Source organism: Oenanthe melanoleuca, chromosome 1 (assembly GCF_029582105.1).
Source record: "Oenanthe melanoleuca isolate GR-GAL-2019-014 chromosome 1, OMel1.0, whole genome shotgun sequence".
Taxonomy (NCBI): domain Eukaryota; kingdom Metazoa; phylum Chordata; class Aves; order Passeriformes; family Muscicapidae; genus Oenanthe; species Oenanthe melanoleuca.
In genome coordinates, this window is record NC_079333.1 from 97971562 (window position 1) to 97987815 (window position 16254).

At 38.3% G+C, this 16254-nt stretch overlaps 1 protein-coding gene across 7 annotated transcripts in view; it reads left to right on the plus strand.

Annotated features, from left to right (window-relative positions):
* Positions 1–16254, plus strand: part of CNKSR2 (connector enhancer of kinase suppressor of Ras 2) — a 216351-nt gene that overhangs the window by 152374 nt on the left and 47723 nt on the right. For all 7 annotated transcript variants that reach the window (XM_056498623.1, XM_056498634.1, XM_056498644.1 and 4 more), the window contains 4 exons: positions 463–534; positions 6258–6325; positions 10875–10975; positions 12157–12694. In XM_056498623.1, the coding sequence (XP_056354598.1) occupies positions 463–534; positions 6258–6325; positions 10875–10975; positions 12157–12694 (779 nt within the window). The remainder of the gene's footprint in view (positions 1–462; positions 535–6257; positions 6326–10874; positions 10976–12156; positions 12695–16254) is intronic.

Here is a 16254-nt window from a genome sequence, read left to right on the forward strand (position 1 = left end):
AATGCAGTCATTAGAACTAAAGGTAATGTCAAAGTCATTGGGACATGAGAATTCACTAGGATTGAGAATTTTACTGTTGTATTGAATTAATTGTTTAGTCAGTTTTCTGTTCAGAAAAAAATGACAGCTGTATGTGTATCAGCAGAAATACCTGATACATAAAATTTTATCCTTAACTGATGAACTTTATCCACATACAGTACACTGCAGGTGATGGTTGAGCAATTATTTATGCATATATGAATCAAGGGTTATTTAGAAGGGTAGATGAAGAGCACTTTACTTGGTGAAACCTGGCACAATCCTAAAAGTTGTATGTTCATATACTGTTTGGGGGTATGCAGCAACTCGGAAATGTGAATTCATCTCATTCCTTGGTGACCATGTGATTTGACATTTCAGGGAAAAAAAAAAAAAAAGAGTTGTGCCATTACATTTCCTAATTATGTTTTTCCTCCACAGTGCATTCAAAGCCTGCCATCCTAAGATCAAAAGTTTTTATTTTGCTGCTGAACATCTAGATGATATGAACAGGTAAGGAAATCTAGCAAAGTTCAAGGACCCATTCCTTAAATGTGACACTTCTTGAAGGTACTAATAACACAAGTATAATAAATTACTTGTCGGTCTAAAATGATAATTTTAATTGCTGAGAAAATAGGTGCAGAGTAACATTGTTTCTGACTGGCTTCATATGTTAATTATTCAATTCATTCAAAAATTACCTCTTTTTTGGTACAAAGGTTTGAAATCATTCAAAACATGATTCCATGTTTCTAAAAAGAAATAAATACAGTGTGTGAAACAAAATCCAAACACAATTTCAGAATTCCAAGTTTCTGGAATTGGCTGTGTGGCACCTGCAAAGGTGAGGTGTCTCCAACTCTGCTTCCTTACAGATTCCCAAATACATATGATGCTTCCTCTGGGAGTCCTTCTGTTTCTTGCCCTGGAGGGAATATGAAGTTGGAGAAAGATTTAAAGTCACTATTTTTTTAATGCCAGTCTTGAAAAGGAGTGGGGGTTACAAGTAATGAATTTTGCAGATTCTCTCTACTTCCATTAATATTAAAGTGAAATTTTGGTTGTATTGGATTTGATAAGGAAAATTTCAGCACTTCAAAAAAGAACAAGGACCTAAGTCTTATTTCTTTGAGTATTGAATTTTACTGTATCTATTCTTGGCCACTTATGTAATTTTTATAAAAATTATTGAGACTTCAGCACAAAATAAACACAATTCCTCTTAATTCATTTGAATGGTAAACTAGAACATGAATGTCATGTTTATTCAAATATTAGGGGGTTTATTTCATTTGTTTTCACAATATAAACTGAAATTAATTCAGTTCAAAATAATATGCCATTTTCATCAAATGACAGAGGACACAAACAAAAATCTATTACTGCAACCTGAGACTTGTTCTATCTTACATAATATATGTTGATATCCTCACTGACCAGTGTTGTTTTTAAAGCAGAGGAGAAAGGAGCTAAAACTGAATCAATAAAACTTAGTAAGTCATTAAACAATCATGGTTTAATCTCTCCTGTGTGTACTAGATTCAACTACCTGGCAGAGCACCTTCAGGGTACTGCCAGTTCCTTACTGATAATATTTGGCTGGAAAAACATGCAAACACTGTTCTGTGCTTGCCTTCATTTAGAAATAGCTGTCTGTTAACAGTTTTTCAGAAGTGTGCATGACTGAGGCTCACTTCAAAAGTCTCAGTTAGAAAACTTAAAACCTTTGTATTTGTTTGTGAAATTTTATGCTTGCCTTTCCTTGATAAATTCTGTCAAGCCAGTCACTCAAAATGCAGTTTTCTGCATAGCAAAGAGAACAATGGCATGGTCTATATACAACAGATCCTGAACAGCAGCAGTAGCTAAATGATTTCTGTCAGCAAGGCACCTTCATTTTTAGGGTAGAAATTTCTATACTTGTTCAGTAATGAGTAAGCAGCAATATTTTAAAAATATATTATGCAGCGTAAAACCCAGGAATTAAAATATTTTTATCTTCCCATCAGAGATAGTGCTTTTTTTTTTTTTAGTATTTTGAAATTAGTGTTTATTAATTCCTTTAGAATGAGCTTGACAAAATTTTGATCTGAGTTATACACATGTAAATTCAAACTCTGTCAAGTCTATGGAATTACTTGGAACTCTTGCATTTGAGTTGTCATCAGTCTCACCCAAAAATTTTATTTTTTCTCTTTGTTTAATATTTTAGAAAAATTAGTTCACTTTCACAAATATCAGTTAACTCAGGAGATTGGAAAAAAGTGACTGAAAAAAATGTCTTTCAAATGCAAGGATAGTAAAATACTTCCTGTCTTAAAGTGTTTCGATGCCTGGATGAAGTAAAACATAATGAAATTATGAAGTTAAATTAATACTCTTTTGATCATTTTATATTGTTTTTTCATTAAGTTTGTGACATAGATTGTAGTTATGTATCCGGCAGTCATTTCAGTTTTGTTTATCCTTCAAGCAGAAGAAACAAAAGTAGAAAACTGTTAATATATACAGTGACTGAAAGTTCAAAATGCTTCAATTCCTTCATCCTTTGTATAAAATGATTCAGTAGTTTATAGTTTTAAAAAATTGCCAGCTATGGAGTTTTTGTTTGTGTGTATCTACTCACATAAAATGGGTATTTTAATCTGAGGTAACTCTGTCACTGTTTAAATTTTCTTACTACTTTTATGACTGTGCCACACCATTGTGCTGGTAAGGAGTCTGGAGAGCTATAATCACTGAACTTTATTGCTGTCATGTCTGTTTTAGTCCATATGGTCACACCAGCAAAATGGTTTTTTTACCTATTAGCATGCTTTTTCCATGTGAGGAGGAGGACAGACTACCCTTTATAGGTGCAAAGTACTATTTTCTAGTGTAAATTGTATGGTCATGGAAATGTGTTGCTTGGAAATTCATTGTTATTCTCTTCACTTTGGTTAAACTGCATTCAGGTACTCACAGACACTCTAAGGTATCCTCTTCCCATATAGCAAGTTCATCCTGTAGCCTTGAGTTTTATGATAAATGAAAATTTGACACCCTGCTTTGAGTAAATGTATTTCATCTACTTGAATGTGAGATAAGATAGAGAAATGTTTCCTGCTAGTCTGTGAGAGTACTGTGAATCCTTCCTTACAGAAATTGCAGGTCTGCAGAAAGTCAGGGGGTTTTAATCCTGTTCTATGTGTCATAAAACTGTTTTAATTAAATACTGACAAGAAATGAATGTGCTGTTCTTAAAAAGAAAAAAAAAAAAAAAAAAAAAAAAAGGAAACCTGAATGACTACTGCAGTTACCAGTGACACTGTATTTATTGTCATACATAAAAAACAGATCTTATAATTCTCACAAGAAAATTGGAGCTGCATTTGCTGTAAAGAAGCAATATTTTCTTGGCCTCTTGCCCTCCAAAGGTTACAGTGCCTGTCAGGACACACACACTGAATGGAAGAAAGATACAAATCTTCCCACGTCCTAGGGCTTTGTATCTATTAATATGCATATTAAGAAACATTTGTGTAGCTGTATGATTGGAAGTTTTGTCCCCAGTGCATTGTAACCAGGCATGTATTACTCCTCTTCCATTCTGCAGGAGATCTTTACATTTCCCTTTTGATGCAAGTCCAGTGTGTTGGATATCTCATACAATTCTAACTTCAATGAACCAGAACTTGGGCCATGCTTTATTAAAATAATATTAATTCCCTAACCATATCTGAAGAAACTTTAGCAGCCACATATCAGAAAATATGCAGAAGTCAATATCATTCCTTTAGTTTCCAGACTGGCAAACTGCTCAAAAGCTGTGGTTGTTCACAGTTTACAACCACATCAGTACCTTCTGGTTCACCCCACAGGCACTGCAGTCATAGTCCAAACCTCAACACAGATCATGACCTGCAGAAATTCATTAAAGGTGAAGTCAGTCTGCTCTGTCTCTCAAGAGTGGGAGAATGGTACACATTTCCTGGGTTCTCATTAGATTGTTCTTTTCTGGAAACAGTTGTCTGCATCTGTATGCAGCATCCTTTGACTGTCAGTTAAGTGTTTGTTAATTGGTTACCTCACTGATAAACACACTTACCAGGAAATGCTATCTCATGTTTAGGACAGAATGAAGGACAGGAGAACCTTTACAGCTGTGTTGTCTAATGCTATGTGGTCATCAGCACTACCCTATGGGGTTCATAGGTGGCTGTTCCCTGCTGGCAGTGCAGGTGAGGGTGGCAAGCCAGGAGTTGAACTGGGAGCATGAAATCCTGAATAGGTGAGAGGCAAGCAAAGCACCATTCCCACTGTCTGCTATGCCATTTGACAGAGAAGATGCTTGTCATCTTGTGCTGCTTTACCCTTTGGACACAGACAGGTCTGTGGCCTTTGCTGATCCCTCTGCAGCACAGAGTGCTTTGGGTGAGGTCCCTGCCTCTGTGCCTCTGATTTGAGCTGGCTCAGCTGGCAGCTGAGCATTATTCCCCAAAGGAGGTCTTCACATATCAAGAATGTGAGCTTAAAAGATCGCTTTTTACTGGGTCATCTTTTGGCTTTGAAGATGTAAAATCATTGTCTGAGATTAGGTTTGTAGGATTTCTGTTCCTTTGTGCTCCTTGTTTTTACAACTGCGTGGCACTTCCTAACAAGTACAACTCAAATTTTAAGAGTCTTCTTCAGCTTTCCTATTCTTCTGGCAGAAATTTTGATTGTGTGGTAACATGAAGTATCATGCAGTCATTTTAGGACTAAATCTCTAGCTTTCTTCCCAATGTGAAATGATTTAAAAACATGGTTTATGGATCAAAAATGTGGTCACTGTTCGTGGAAGGACAGTGACAGTGAAAAGTGTCCCTGCCCCTATGAGGGGAATTTTATAACTAGAAGATTGTTAAGATCCTTCCAGCCTTGTTCATTCTATAGATCTCTGACTTTATGATGACAGAAGTTAATTTCTAGGACAGCAGCTGTATTTTTTTATTTTTTGCTTGCCCTGCACTGCAGTGTCTTGTAGACAGGCATGGAGGAATCATTACAAAGGTGTGTCCTCTGCTGAGACAAACATCCTGTTTCTGTGCATGCAGTGTGCAAACAAAACCCATCAGGCACAGGTTCTGAAATGGGGGTTTCCCATTCCTGAGGAAAACGCAAACCTGACTGGAGTTGTCTTTCTGTATACCCTAGCAGTTAAATTGCAAGCCAGTAGGTTGGCAAACCAGGCCTGTCAAATCCTGACTATGGGATGACTGGAGCAAGTAATTCCAGGTTTACCATGGAATGGACAACACGGGAGATTGCCGTGGTGGTTTAAAGCCTCGTTGATGAAGGACCTGATTCAGTGTAAGCATTTGGCTAATGAATACACTGAGAGCCCCATGGGGGAAGAGCACAGGTTGAAACTGCCCTGCTACAGACAGTTCAGTGTATGCTTGGCCATGACAGCCCTACTAGAAGAAAGCAGCAATAGCTCATTTGCTTTTTGGTTTGGGTTTTTGTTTTTTTTTTTGTGTGTGTTTGGGTGCTGGGGGTTTTTGTATGGTTTTGTTTGGGTTGGTTTTTTTTTTAATTTGTGCAGTTTATGGAAGCGCTTTTTCAAGGCTAAATTGAGATTAAAGCCTTAGATGTGAATGGCATTGAAGCAGCTATCTTTCTCCCTGCACTTCTCTGACACAAACACAAAAGTGAATTCTGTTATGCCTCCTTCTCTTTGTACATGGCACTGTAGGTAAGCTCTAAAACATAATAGCATAATTAAAGCACAATGTCTGTTTGGGAGGGAACCTGTTCTTTTTACTGCTATTTTCTGCTCTGTTCCTCTGCTACATTGCCAATTCAGGCCTTAAAATATTGCTAAAACCTCTGAAAAGTGGTATTTATTCTTAAGAAATCAGAATAGCAGGAGTATTTGTGTGATGGCATTATCTGTGAGCAACAGACTTAACAGCTCTTTGATTATCTCTAAATCCTTTATTTTACAGATGTTTGGATGTTTGACATCATACATGGTTTTCCATTTGAAATAAAATCCTTGCTGTGAAGACAGTTTGTTGAACAGCAAAATCATAGATCTTTGGAGACTCCCTGAATAAGGATATCAAAGAAAACAGCTGTCTGATATGAAAAATAACATTGTCCTTAATCTCCTTCAGATGCTTCTAGCTTTGTTTTTGCTAGAAATGCATACAAATATTAGGAGGCTGGATCAATATCACTGCTTTTTTTTTTTTTTAATATTATTTCAGATGGCTCAACAGAATTAACATGCTTGCTGCTGGCTATGCAGAAAGGGAGAGGATCAAACAAGAGCAAGGTAATGTGTTGTTATTTTGGTTTCTTCTGTCAACTCTTATCACAAGTTCATCTCTTTTCTTTTCCCTGCTGTGTATCAGGCCTCATTCTCATCATCTGAAAGCAAATCACATATGGGTATCGCTGTTGTTGCTTTAGAGAATTCCTTCTCTGTCAGGAGTTCTGATTAACTCTTTCAAACTCTGATCTGCAGACACTGGATTATTTCTGAGAAGACTACAAAAGTTAGCTAAAAAAGCATATATACCAGTAAGTTCCACTATGTGGTACCAAGGAATCTGTGTCCCTTATCAGAAGTAACTTAAGAATCTGGAGGCTAAAAAAGATTTCAAAGACTGCATTTGGTGTTTGAATTCACAGAGGGTGGGAGTGTATGAAATTGGTCTTGGAAACAAAACCATTTTTCTAAAGTCTGTTGAGATAATTGGATTTACTCTAAGGACTTTAATTTTAAGGCCACTTAAATTTTGTGATTTCCACTGGTTTTACTACATTGCAGTGCATGCTACAGCCCTGTTGGCATTTCACTTGGAGTTGTAGGGTTACAGCATTTTACATGTTTGTTTTTTATGCCTAATATTTCATGAGTTTTAAAAGCAACATATATAAAATAATGCATTGCTTTGCTTTGAACTGTTGCAGTAGAAATTGTTTTTGCAGACAGAAAAAAGAGTCAGTCCAATTGTGTTTTGGAGATTGTTTCTTAGAATTGCCAGTGACATGGATGCACAGAAGAGTTCCTATCCAAGTATCTGCTTTGGCAAGCAGATAGCTTTTGAATTCATGCTCTTTTTAACATATGTATCCAGCAGCAGACACCAGAAAATTGTCATGATGGTTGTCATGATGCAGAGCTTATCCAGATGCCTGTCTGCCTGCTCCCCACTCAGTCAAAACCTCAGTTTTTAATTCTGTGGCTCTGAAACCTTCATCAGAAAGATTTTGGGTTTTGGCCCAAAAAACTCACGTCATTTTTGACACCAGGCCCTCTGCACTCACACAGCCCAGGACAGCAGCACCATGCTCATTATTCTTCAATGACATGCCTAACCAGACCTGGAAATCAGTTTGGGAATTCAGATTTCCTAAAGAGCACTACAGTAACCTGTTTGAAAGAACCTGTGTAACATCTGTTGTCACTGCTTGAAGAGGCTGTGAACAAACTGAAACTCAGAGTCTTCAAGGAAATCCTCCGTTTTGGCATTCAGAGCCAAGTTACAATTTATATTGACAGTAGGTTGGCACTAGAATTACAATGCCATGTGGGACAGTATGTGAAAAGGTGTATGTTATGCTAATGGTGTCCAAGTGCACAATAACACACATGATACACCTTTCAAAATCCAGATGGACATGGAGAAATATTTTTGCTACTAAGAAATCACTGAGTAATAAAATAGCAGATGATCCAGCTAGACATGAGATGATGTGCATTCTGGCCTCATGTAGCTTATTATTAAAATGTCTTCCTATTGAATATAATCAGTGAAACCCCACTGACTATGCAAATTGTATCCCAGGCACTGAGAGAGTTCTTTATTACCACTCTAACACCATTCACTCACGTTGATTTGTTATAGGCAGGTAGGTAGAATCATATCCTTTTTGTGTTGCTTAGTGTGGGAGGCAGTATCACATTCCCCCCTTGCTGCTGTACAGTTTAATACCTCTGGTGATTTTCCTTGGCTCCCAGCACAAGGGCTGTTACACAGCTCAGTAGTGTCCCTAATTAGCAGAGGCATCAAGTTAGCAAAGTAAAACCTCTCTATCACTTCAAGCATTTTTGCTATTATAGAAACTGTGAAGCTGGAATTTTCTGTACTCAGTGACTACCAATTGTCATCTACATATTTGATTTGACAGAAGGTCTTTTATTTCTGTGCAGTTCAGCCCTTTGCAGCAAAGCTTTATAATACCTCTGAAACAATTCAACAGGACTTGTCAAATCTGTCTCAATTAAGACTTGAATGGTTCTGAATCTAAAGTGCATAAATATATTTCAAGAGCTTCAGAGATGCACGAATCACCAAATTGTGGGTGTACTGCTGAATAAAATGTTACATTCTGTACAGAACCGTTTTATAAAAATACCTTCAACTTTTCATATGAAATACAATGCATGTTAGCAATACATCAAGGGACTTCCTTGGATGGAGAAGTTATATACTTTCCAGTCATATAAATCAGAGTTTATATAAATAGAGTATATTTATTCAGGAAATGGCAGGTCAGTGTTGGTTTATATATAATATAAAGTCTGTTAGTCATTGAGAAAACCTTCAAGATATGCCTGATGCGTAGAGCTTGTCTATCACTGAATTGGACAAATCTACAGAGAGAAGTACAACAACTGTTTCATAGCATCATACATGTTTTATATGGACTTTAATGAGTCAGTTGCCAAAAGCAGAGCATTTATAAAAATTCGTGGGAGCCCATTTTCATACATTTCATCTGAAAATTGACCCCTGTTACTGCAGAAATTTTCAAGACAAGCCATAGGCTGCCAGCAGAATTCAGTGTCTGAGATAAGGTGTGCAAAAGCGTCATCACACAGTGTTTGCTTGTATGTGGATCTGACAGCAAGAACACCTTCGTATTTTTAGCCAAAATTGGAACCTGCACTGAGGCTGCTGAATTTTGCTTTCAGAGTAAACAGTTGAGCTCTGAGTCTGGAGAAATGTCACTGAACAATGCAGTTCTGACAGGTCTCTCACCACACATTGCACCACTAGGCAATAGGAATAAACATGCCTGCATGCCAACATTTTCAAGTGTTTTAAGTTGCCGGAAAGAAGTTTTCTTAAAGCTAGGATTTATTTAGAAAAAGATTTTTCACTGATTTAGTCTTTCATTCACCAGAAATTAATTATTTGCAGATGTCTAGAGACATAACTGTTAGGATTTCTTTTTTTTTATTATTTTGTAGTCATAAAATCTTTATTTATGCAACTTATTTATTATACTGTTTGAAGATAATGTCTCAACTGTAAGCTTACAGGAAACAAATCAAAAGGCTTGGAGTAAAAACAGAATTGCTATTGTGTGGAAAAATTAAATAGATAAATAAGGCTGTCCACACCAATACTAAAATCTAAAAATCTACCTAACTATAGAGATTCCTGTTTCAAGATGGTATCATTTAAAGGTGAGTTTATGTTTTAAGTCTTGAATAAGATTAAATAAGTAGATCGTTGATCATATGCTACAGTAATCGTTGCAAAAAATCATTAAAGACAAAAATTGCATGTTATGCCAGCTTGAATTTTTAGTTTAGATCATTTGAGAAGCAGCAATCAATCTTTTTTTCCTTATCTATTAAAGAGAGAGTAGTAAATGATGTACTTTTTTGAGCACTTGAGGTGAAGTGAAAATTGCCTGTGATTGATCTGTGAGTAATCTGAGCTATAGTGTCCTGTTGTACAATGATTTACCCAAATACTGGAAGGTAATACAGTCTGAAACAGTGACAGTAGAAATGTTTGCATAAGTCTTATAATGTGCAAAAATGTTAAGAGTTGTCTTGAACTGAGTCAGCAATTAAGTATGGTAGGGAATAGCAGTAGCAGTTAAGTTTGTAGGGGATATTAAGGTTCAGTTAGGTTTCGTTAGATGCTGTTTTGCTTCTAAAAATATTTGTAACAGAATAAATAAAAATTTCCATGTGGTATATTCTTCTATGTGTTTTGCCTTTGGAATAAGTTTGGCCAAGACTTGATTTTCTGAAAAAATGAAACGTTGTAGCCCATTAAATTCAGCCCACAAAATCTATGTCCTTCATACTTTCCCATCCTTCTTTTTGAACTCTGTTCTTAAATGTCATTGTCATATTTTTTCTTACCATATGCATGGATAACAGGGCAGCAGCTGTTTTATGAAGCAGATATGTGATACTAAGTTTTTCCATCTTGCCTTCAATACAGCTGTTTGTTATTAGAAATTGAATTTAAAAACATATGTAACTGGTAGAATATAATGGAGAAAATGGGTAGAAAAGGAGCACTGATTATGCATGTGTGCAATAACCCTACCTGTTTGATTTGCTAGTTGGTTAAATACATTTGTTGATGTATTTGCAGTCAACAAGACTTGAGCAAAGTTATATTTTTAATAATTCCTATTCAAAAAATATTTCAGTATTTTTCAGCCAGTACAATCATGTCCAATCATAATTATGTCCAATCATCATTATTTTTGTGGCTGTATGAATATTTGAAAATCTGATACTTGTATTAAGATTATTCTATATGCCTGTTGCATTTATAAGGTGTGCACAAGAGTTAAATTTGTGGCTCATTTTCAGGTTGTTGTCCAATAGCTCTGTAATGGGGTGTTGGGTTTAGTATACCCCATAATGTTTAGATTTTTCCCTCTTAATCAGACTATTCCAAGTTACAGCAGCTAACACTGACAGCATCAGCATTCTGTTATGTCACTGACAGTAATACCAAAGGAGGAATTTGCAGTAGCTTTTGTGAAAGCAAGTCTCTGATACAGTGCTGCATCGAAATGTGTTGGGAGTTTTTGACCTGATCTTATGTAACTTGTAGATTACTGGAGCGAGAGTGACAAGGAGGAAGCAGACACCCCATCAACACCGAAGCAGGACAGCCCCCCGCCCCCGTACGACACGTACCCACGGCCACCGTCGGTGAGTCACCTGCAGCTGTCCCCAGGAGTGTCCCCAAGGACATCAGCCTCTCTCCTGCCCAGGAGCACACACATGCACCCAGCATGGTGCTCAGCCGTGTGGTTTTTGAGTCAGTGCTCGATTTAAGGCATTTGTTAAGCAGCACACATTGCAGACTTCAGTGGCCATCATTGCTGTTTCCATTGGTTTGTAGAGAATGAGGATTTATAATCCCACTTGCTGTACGAAATAGATTAAGTTACAGAATTCTTTATGTTCTTCATTCATGATGGGCAGCTACTCATCCATGCAATCCCTCACCACCCTCTTAACTTTCTGAGAAAATGTTATTACCTCTGCACAGGCTCTTCTCTAAGGCTCCAGCAGTTGTGCTGTGAAGCTTTACAGTAACAAATTACACTTGAATTTCCAGAGAAATGCCAACATAAAAAGTTCTGTCCTGTATTGCCAACAGCGATACCAGGTGTTCTGTTATTGTAATAAAGTAGGCTTCTCTTATGGAGAAATATAAATTAGAAAAAAGGGGGATTTTGGTTTTTTTTTCTTTTTTATCGATGCAGTTGTTAATATAAAACTATATTATAGACCTCTAACTTACTCTCTACTGGAAATCTTAACTTTCATCTCTGCATCAGTGTTAAGTAATGCATTTTACTTGGATATGGTTTTTGGAATGAACCATCAGGAAATTCAGGGGAAAGAGAGCATTCATGATGTTTAATTTGGAGGTAGTACTTTATCTTACAAAATTGTATATCTTTGAATGACAGCAGTGAAGCACTGCAAGCATGATTCCAAAGAAAAGCAAGATAGGATAACAACAGCCAGTTGGATAACATTTTTAAGATTTTGAATCAATCAGGTACATCTCTTCTATAGGTCTTCCACAGTGCCATATTTTGCACTATTTTGTGAAGTTTTCTGCAAATTTTCTTTGCTTATTTTATGGATTAAGTAACATAGTAAAGATACTTATTGTGAATAACTATCAGCATTTGACCTACAGGTGTGACATGTACAGACATGGGCATGCATTAAAATTAGGATCAGGACAGGTTAATTAGGTAAGTCTGCAGCTCATTGACGAGCCGGGTGCCGTGGCTGGTGTGCAGAGTGACAGGTTATTATTAGCAGCAGGTTTTGGTGTCGTTGATTGAAGGCTGCTCGTTGTTGGGTTGCAGATGAGCTGCACCAGCCCGTACGTGGAGCCCAAGCACAGCCGCCTGTCGTCCACGGAGACGTCGCAGTCGCAGTCGTCGCACGAGGAGTTCCGCGCGGAGGTGGCGGGCAGCGCCGCCGAGTCCCCGGTGCGCAAGACGGCGAGCCAGCGGCGCTCCTGGCAGGACCTCATCGAGACGCCGCTCACCAGCTCGGGACTGCACTACCTGCAGACGCTGCCGCTGGAGGACTCCGTGTTCTCCGAGGTGGCCGTGGTGTCCCCCGAGCACCGGCGGCAGTCCACCCTGCCCACCCAGAAGTGCCACCTGCAAGACCACTACGGCCCCTTCCCGCTGGTGGAGGGCGAGCGGCTGCAGGCGCTGAACGGGACCGGGGGAAAGCCCCGGAGTTTCACTCTGCCCCGGGACAGCGGCTTCAACCACTGCTGCCAGAGCCTCTCGGTCGGTGCTGCCGACCACCACGAGGAAGCACAGCAGAAGGAGGTGGAGGAGGAGGAGGAAGAGGAAGGCAAAGCAGCAGAAGAAAACCAGGAAGATAAAAGTAAGTATGGGATATTTCTGTGACTTTTCGAGTGTCCTGTTTGTGTAATGTAGAGGTTGTTTTTCCTTTTTCCTATCAAAAATCCCCAATGGTCTTTCAACATTCCCCATGTTTTACCAGGTCCCCCTTGTTGCACACCTCTTTGGTCTCCCTTGTGTGTGAGGCCCAATAACCAGAGTGCTGCATGACCTCTCACGATCACATTTCCCTGTAGGCTGGTCACCAGTCACCTTCCACTAATAGTTCTTAGTTTAAATGGATTTTGCTTCCATGCTTTCTTCACTTGCACAGTATCCTCCTCCACTGACACACATGTGTTTCAGGAACATACTTAGTAAGATTTCCCATCTGAGCCTCTTGGTAAATCCTGGAGTGCAGAGTCAGGCTGTGATTGTGTAGGATCCAGGCAGGCAGGTCACAAGACATCCCAACATCTGTAAGAAGTTGTAAAAGAGAAGGTATTTTTCCAAGTTCCTCTCATTGTGATTTATAAAGAAAGAAATTTTAAAAGCATTTCAAACAAAACTATAGAAAACAATTGTGACCAGCGAGGCTTAAAAAAAAACCATAATGCTGAGTAACTATCAGTTACATGGCACATAAACTCCACAGAGATTAGTGCTACTTATCAAACATAATCCAAATAACCAGAGATTAGAGAAGGTCCTTGCCCCTCCTGAACATGTAAACACATTTTTGTGTCTGTTTCATGCTCTGTCCTTCACTGTCATTTGTGGAGCTTCTCCGCATGTGCTGCCTAGGGAAGTTGAGTCCACACCCTGGTTGTAGGGTCAGTCAGTGAAGCCTGCACTCATGATTCCTGGTGTTCCACTGCAATTAAGTTACCTGAAGTGGCAAAGAAGGCAGGATAGCCCTTGAAGCTCTCCGAGGGTCTCTGCTCTCTGTTCCTTCAAATTCAGCTTTTTCACTGCAGTAAAGTACAAAATGGTTAAGAGAGAGGAAAGGGCAATGAAAGCTTTGTATGATTAACTACCTACCTAAGTTGATTCATTAAAGTTAACACCTTTGTTGAGCATTGAAATTCATCTGGATGTTATTTAGTACACTTGGAAGAGATCAAAAGTTTTCCATTGCCCTTACGCTTTAGGCATTACCTTCGGAACATCTCCGGTTTTTTATTTTCTTCTGCTGCTTTGAGAAAACAGTGGTTTCTTTTGCAGATATTAAATATGATGGCATTAAAAGCTTAAAAAGGCACTATTTTCATTGTGTTCATGTGTGACACTTTGCAAAAAGCCAATACATTTATTAGGGTAGTATTAGATTCTTACTGACTGTGAAATGAAGCTGTCTAATTAACAGGGTTGAATTTCATCAACCATGCAGAACATTTTATCCAATTTTTAGCCTTCAGTTTTGGCTTTCAAATGCATTTTTACTGATAGCAATATAATTTATTTTTTTTAAAAAGTCCTTACTGAAAACAGAAAGGGTCAAGGAGACTTTCCACTGCTTTGCTGTGCTATTTGGGCATTACTTACACATACCTAGGGTTTTAGGTGTTGTAAATCTCAGTTTCAATGCTTTTGTGTACCTGGTTGTAGCATTTTATAGCATGCTAATTACTAGTAAAAGGCTAGTGCTTGATTTAATGGACTTGGGCTTTTCTTCATCCTTCTATACTAACTTCCAGAAAAGGAGAACAATGGTGTAATTTTTTCAAGTTTTCTCCCTGTATACACATATTTTTTATTTGAGGAGGAGGTTTCCTTGGTTGAGGCTTTAATAGGAGATTATTTTTGAGACATTGATGACCAGCTAAACGAGTCAAGTGCTCATGATGAGTTGTTGACCTTGGCATTATAAAACCAGAAGTAAAATACTGTCTTGTCTGTTGAAAAGTTTAAGTGTTGAATTGCTTGTTGGTATGACTGCAATGTTCTGTTTGCAACGTGGACTTTTTCAAGTGCCTTTACCAGTAAAAGGCAGGAGGATTTCCTGCAAGTGGTGTTCTTAAAATCCATTTTCTGAGTTGAGAGATTTGCTTACATCTGCTAAGTCACTAACAGGATGGGTGACTTTATGTGTGCTACCTCACTGCCTCCTTCACTGCCATTGCTCTGGGAAAATGAAATATTGCAACTGGCTGAAGAAAGGAAATCCTCTCTCTTTCAGAAATGTTTTAACCTCACGATGAATGTTCCCTCATGTGGTATCAGAATCTTTTAAATATATTTATTTGTCTTACACATTTGTGATCCTGACATAGTTCTGGGCTCTTGGATGATTATGTGTGTTCTTGTGTGCATGTGTGTGTTTTAAAGCTTAATCATTCCTATTGCTATTTGTGCGGGACAAGAATGCAGCTCCTTTGATGTTGTCAGATGTCATTGCCAAAAGTTTGTTTTCTCAGCTTTCTGTTTTTACATTCTCACTTTTAGAACCCCGTGAATTTAAATTAAATAGTCAAACACAGTCCTGTTTTTCCAACTTCTCTTGCAGAATTGTTTTCAAATAACTGCACCACAAACTAGGAGCTCTACACTTTTTTCAGATGCTATCCCCAGCTGCTATAATTGAACATAGTTCTATAGTTTTTATTAAAGCTACACTGATTTGTAACAATTAAACATCTTCTCTCAGTCAGTCACTACTTTATGTCTTAAATAGATACTGCAAGACTTTACTGACTCTGCAAATAATTCTGTGTATCAACTCTGCTACAATGCCTAGGTATATATGGTAAATTGAAAATATGGGTTGTCCTTTTCTTTGTTTATCCATCAAGACCTAACTTTGTTGTGTGTTCAGTTGATTTTTTTTGTCCTGTTGTATCACATTAACATAGCACTGCTAATCCTCAATGGACTGTTTTATTTCCCAAATGACTTTTGTGTAAATCATTTAGATGTTCCATATTGACACCATCTTGTAATGGTCTCTTGCTTTGTAATCAAAGAGAATCAAATTCTCTTGTGGGATACTTGAGTTTTTCCATGTGTTTGCTCCTGACTATGCAAATGGCACACCACATTCAGACCTGTGGCACCAAACATGGCCCTTGCTGTGCTGTTCAGGGGCAGCCTGCACACAGAGAGCAGCTTGGAGGCTGTGGCAAGTGTTTGCACTTCTGTGATTCACTTGTGAAGGGAAAGTTGGGCCTTTTCGGGTTTGTTTTCTGCTAGTGGGAGGTAATAGAAGGAGACAGCAGTGTATCATCATGCCATCAACCCCTTCTCCTCTGGCCCCACCTCTGCCTGCACTCTGTGTTTCGACAGATTTTGCCACTTAATGCAAAGAATACTTCTAGAGAGACTAGTTCCACATTTTGTCCCAAGAAAGCTTGTTTCATTTTTTGCTATATTTTTTTAAATTGTCTTTGGTGGTGGTTCCTTCATTTTCAAAGACTTTTCTGGTTTATGCATTACTAGGGTTTCAGCATCTGAAGGAAGTACATAACTAGCTCTCTGCAGGGTGTAGCTGGCTGTTGATCCCATCAACTTAGTTGCAGAAAACCTGCACCTTTTTTGCATCCTTCCTGAAAAAGTCTTTGGAGAACAGCAGTGTCTGTGGGAGTCTCAGGTGCTGTCATGTGCCTA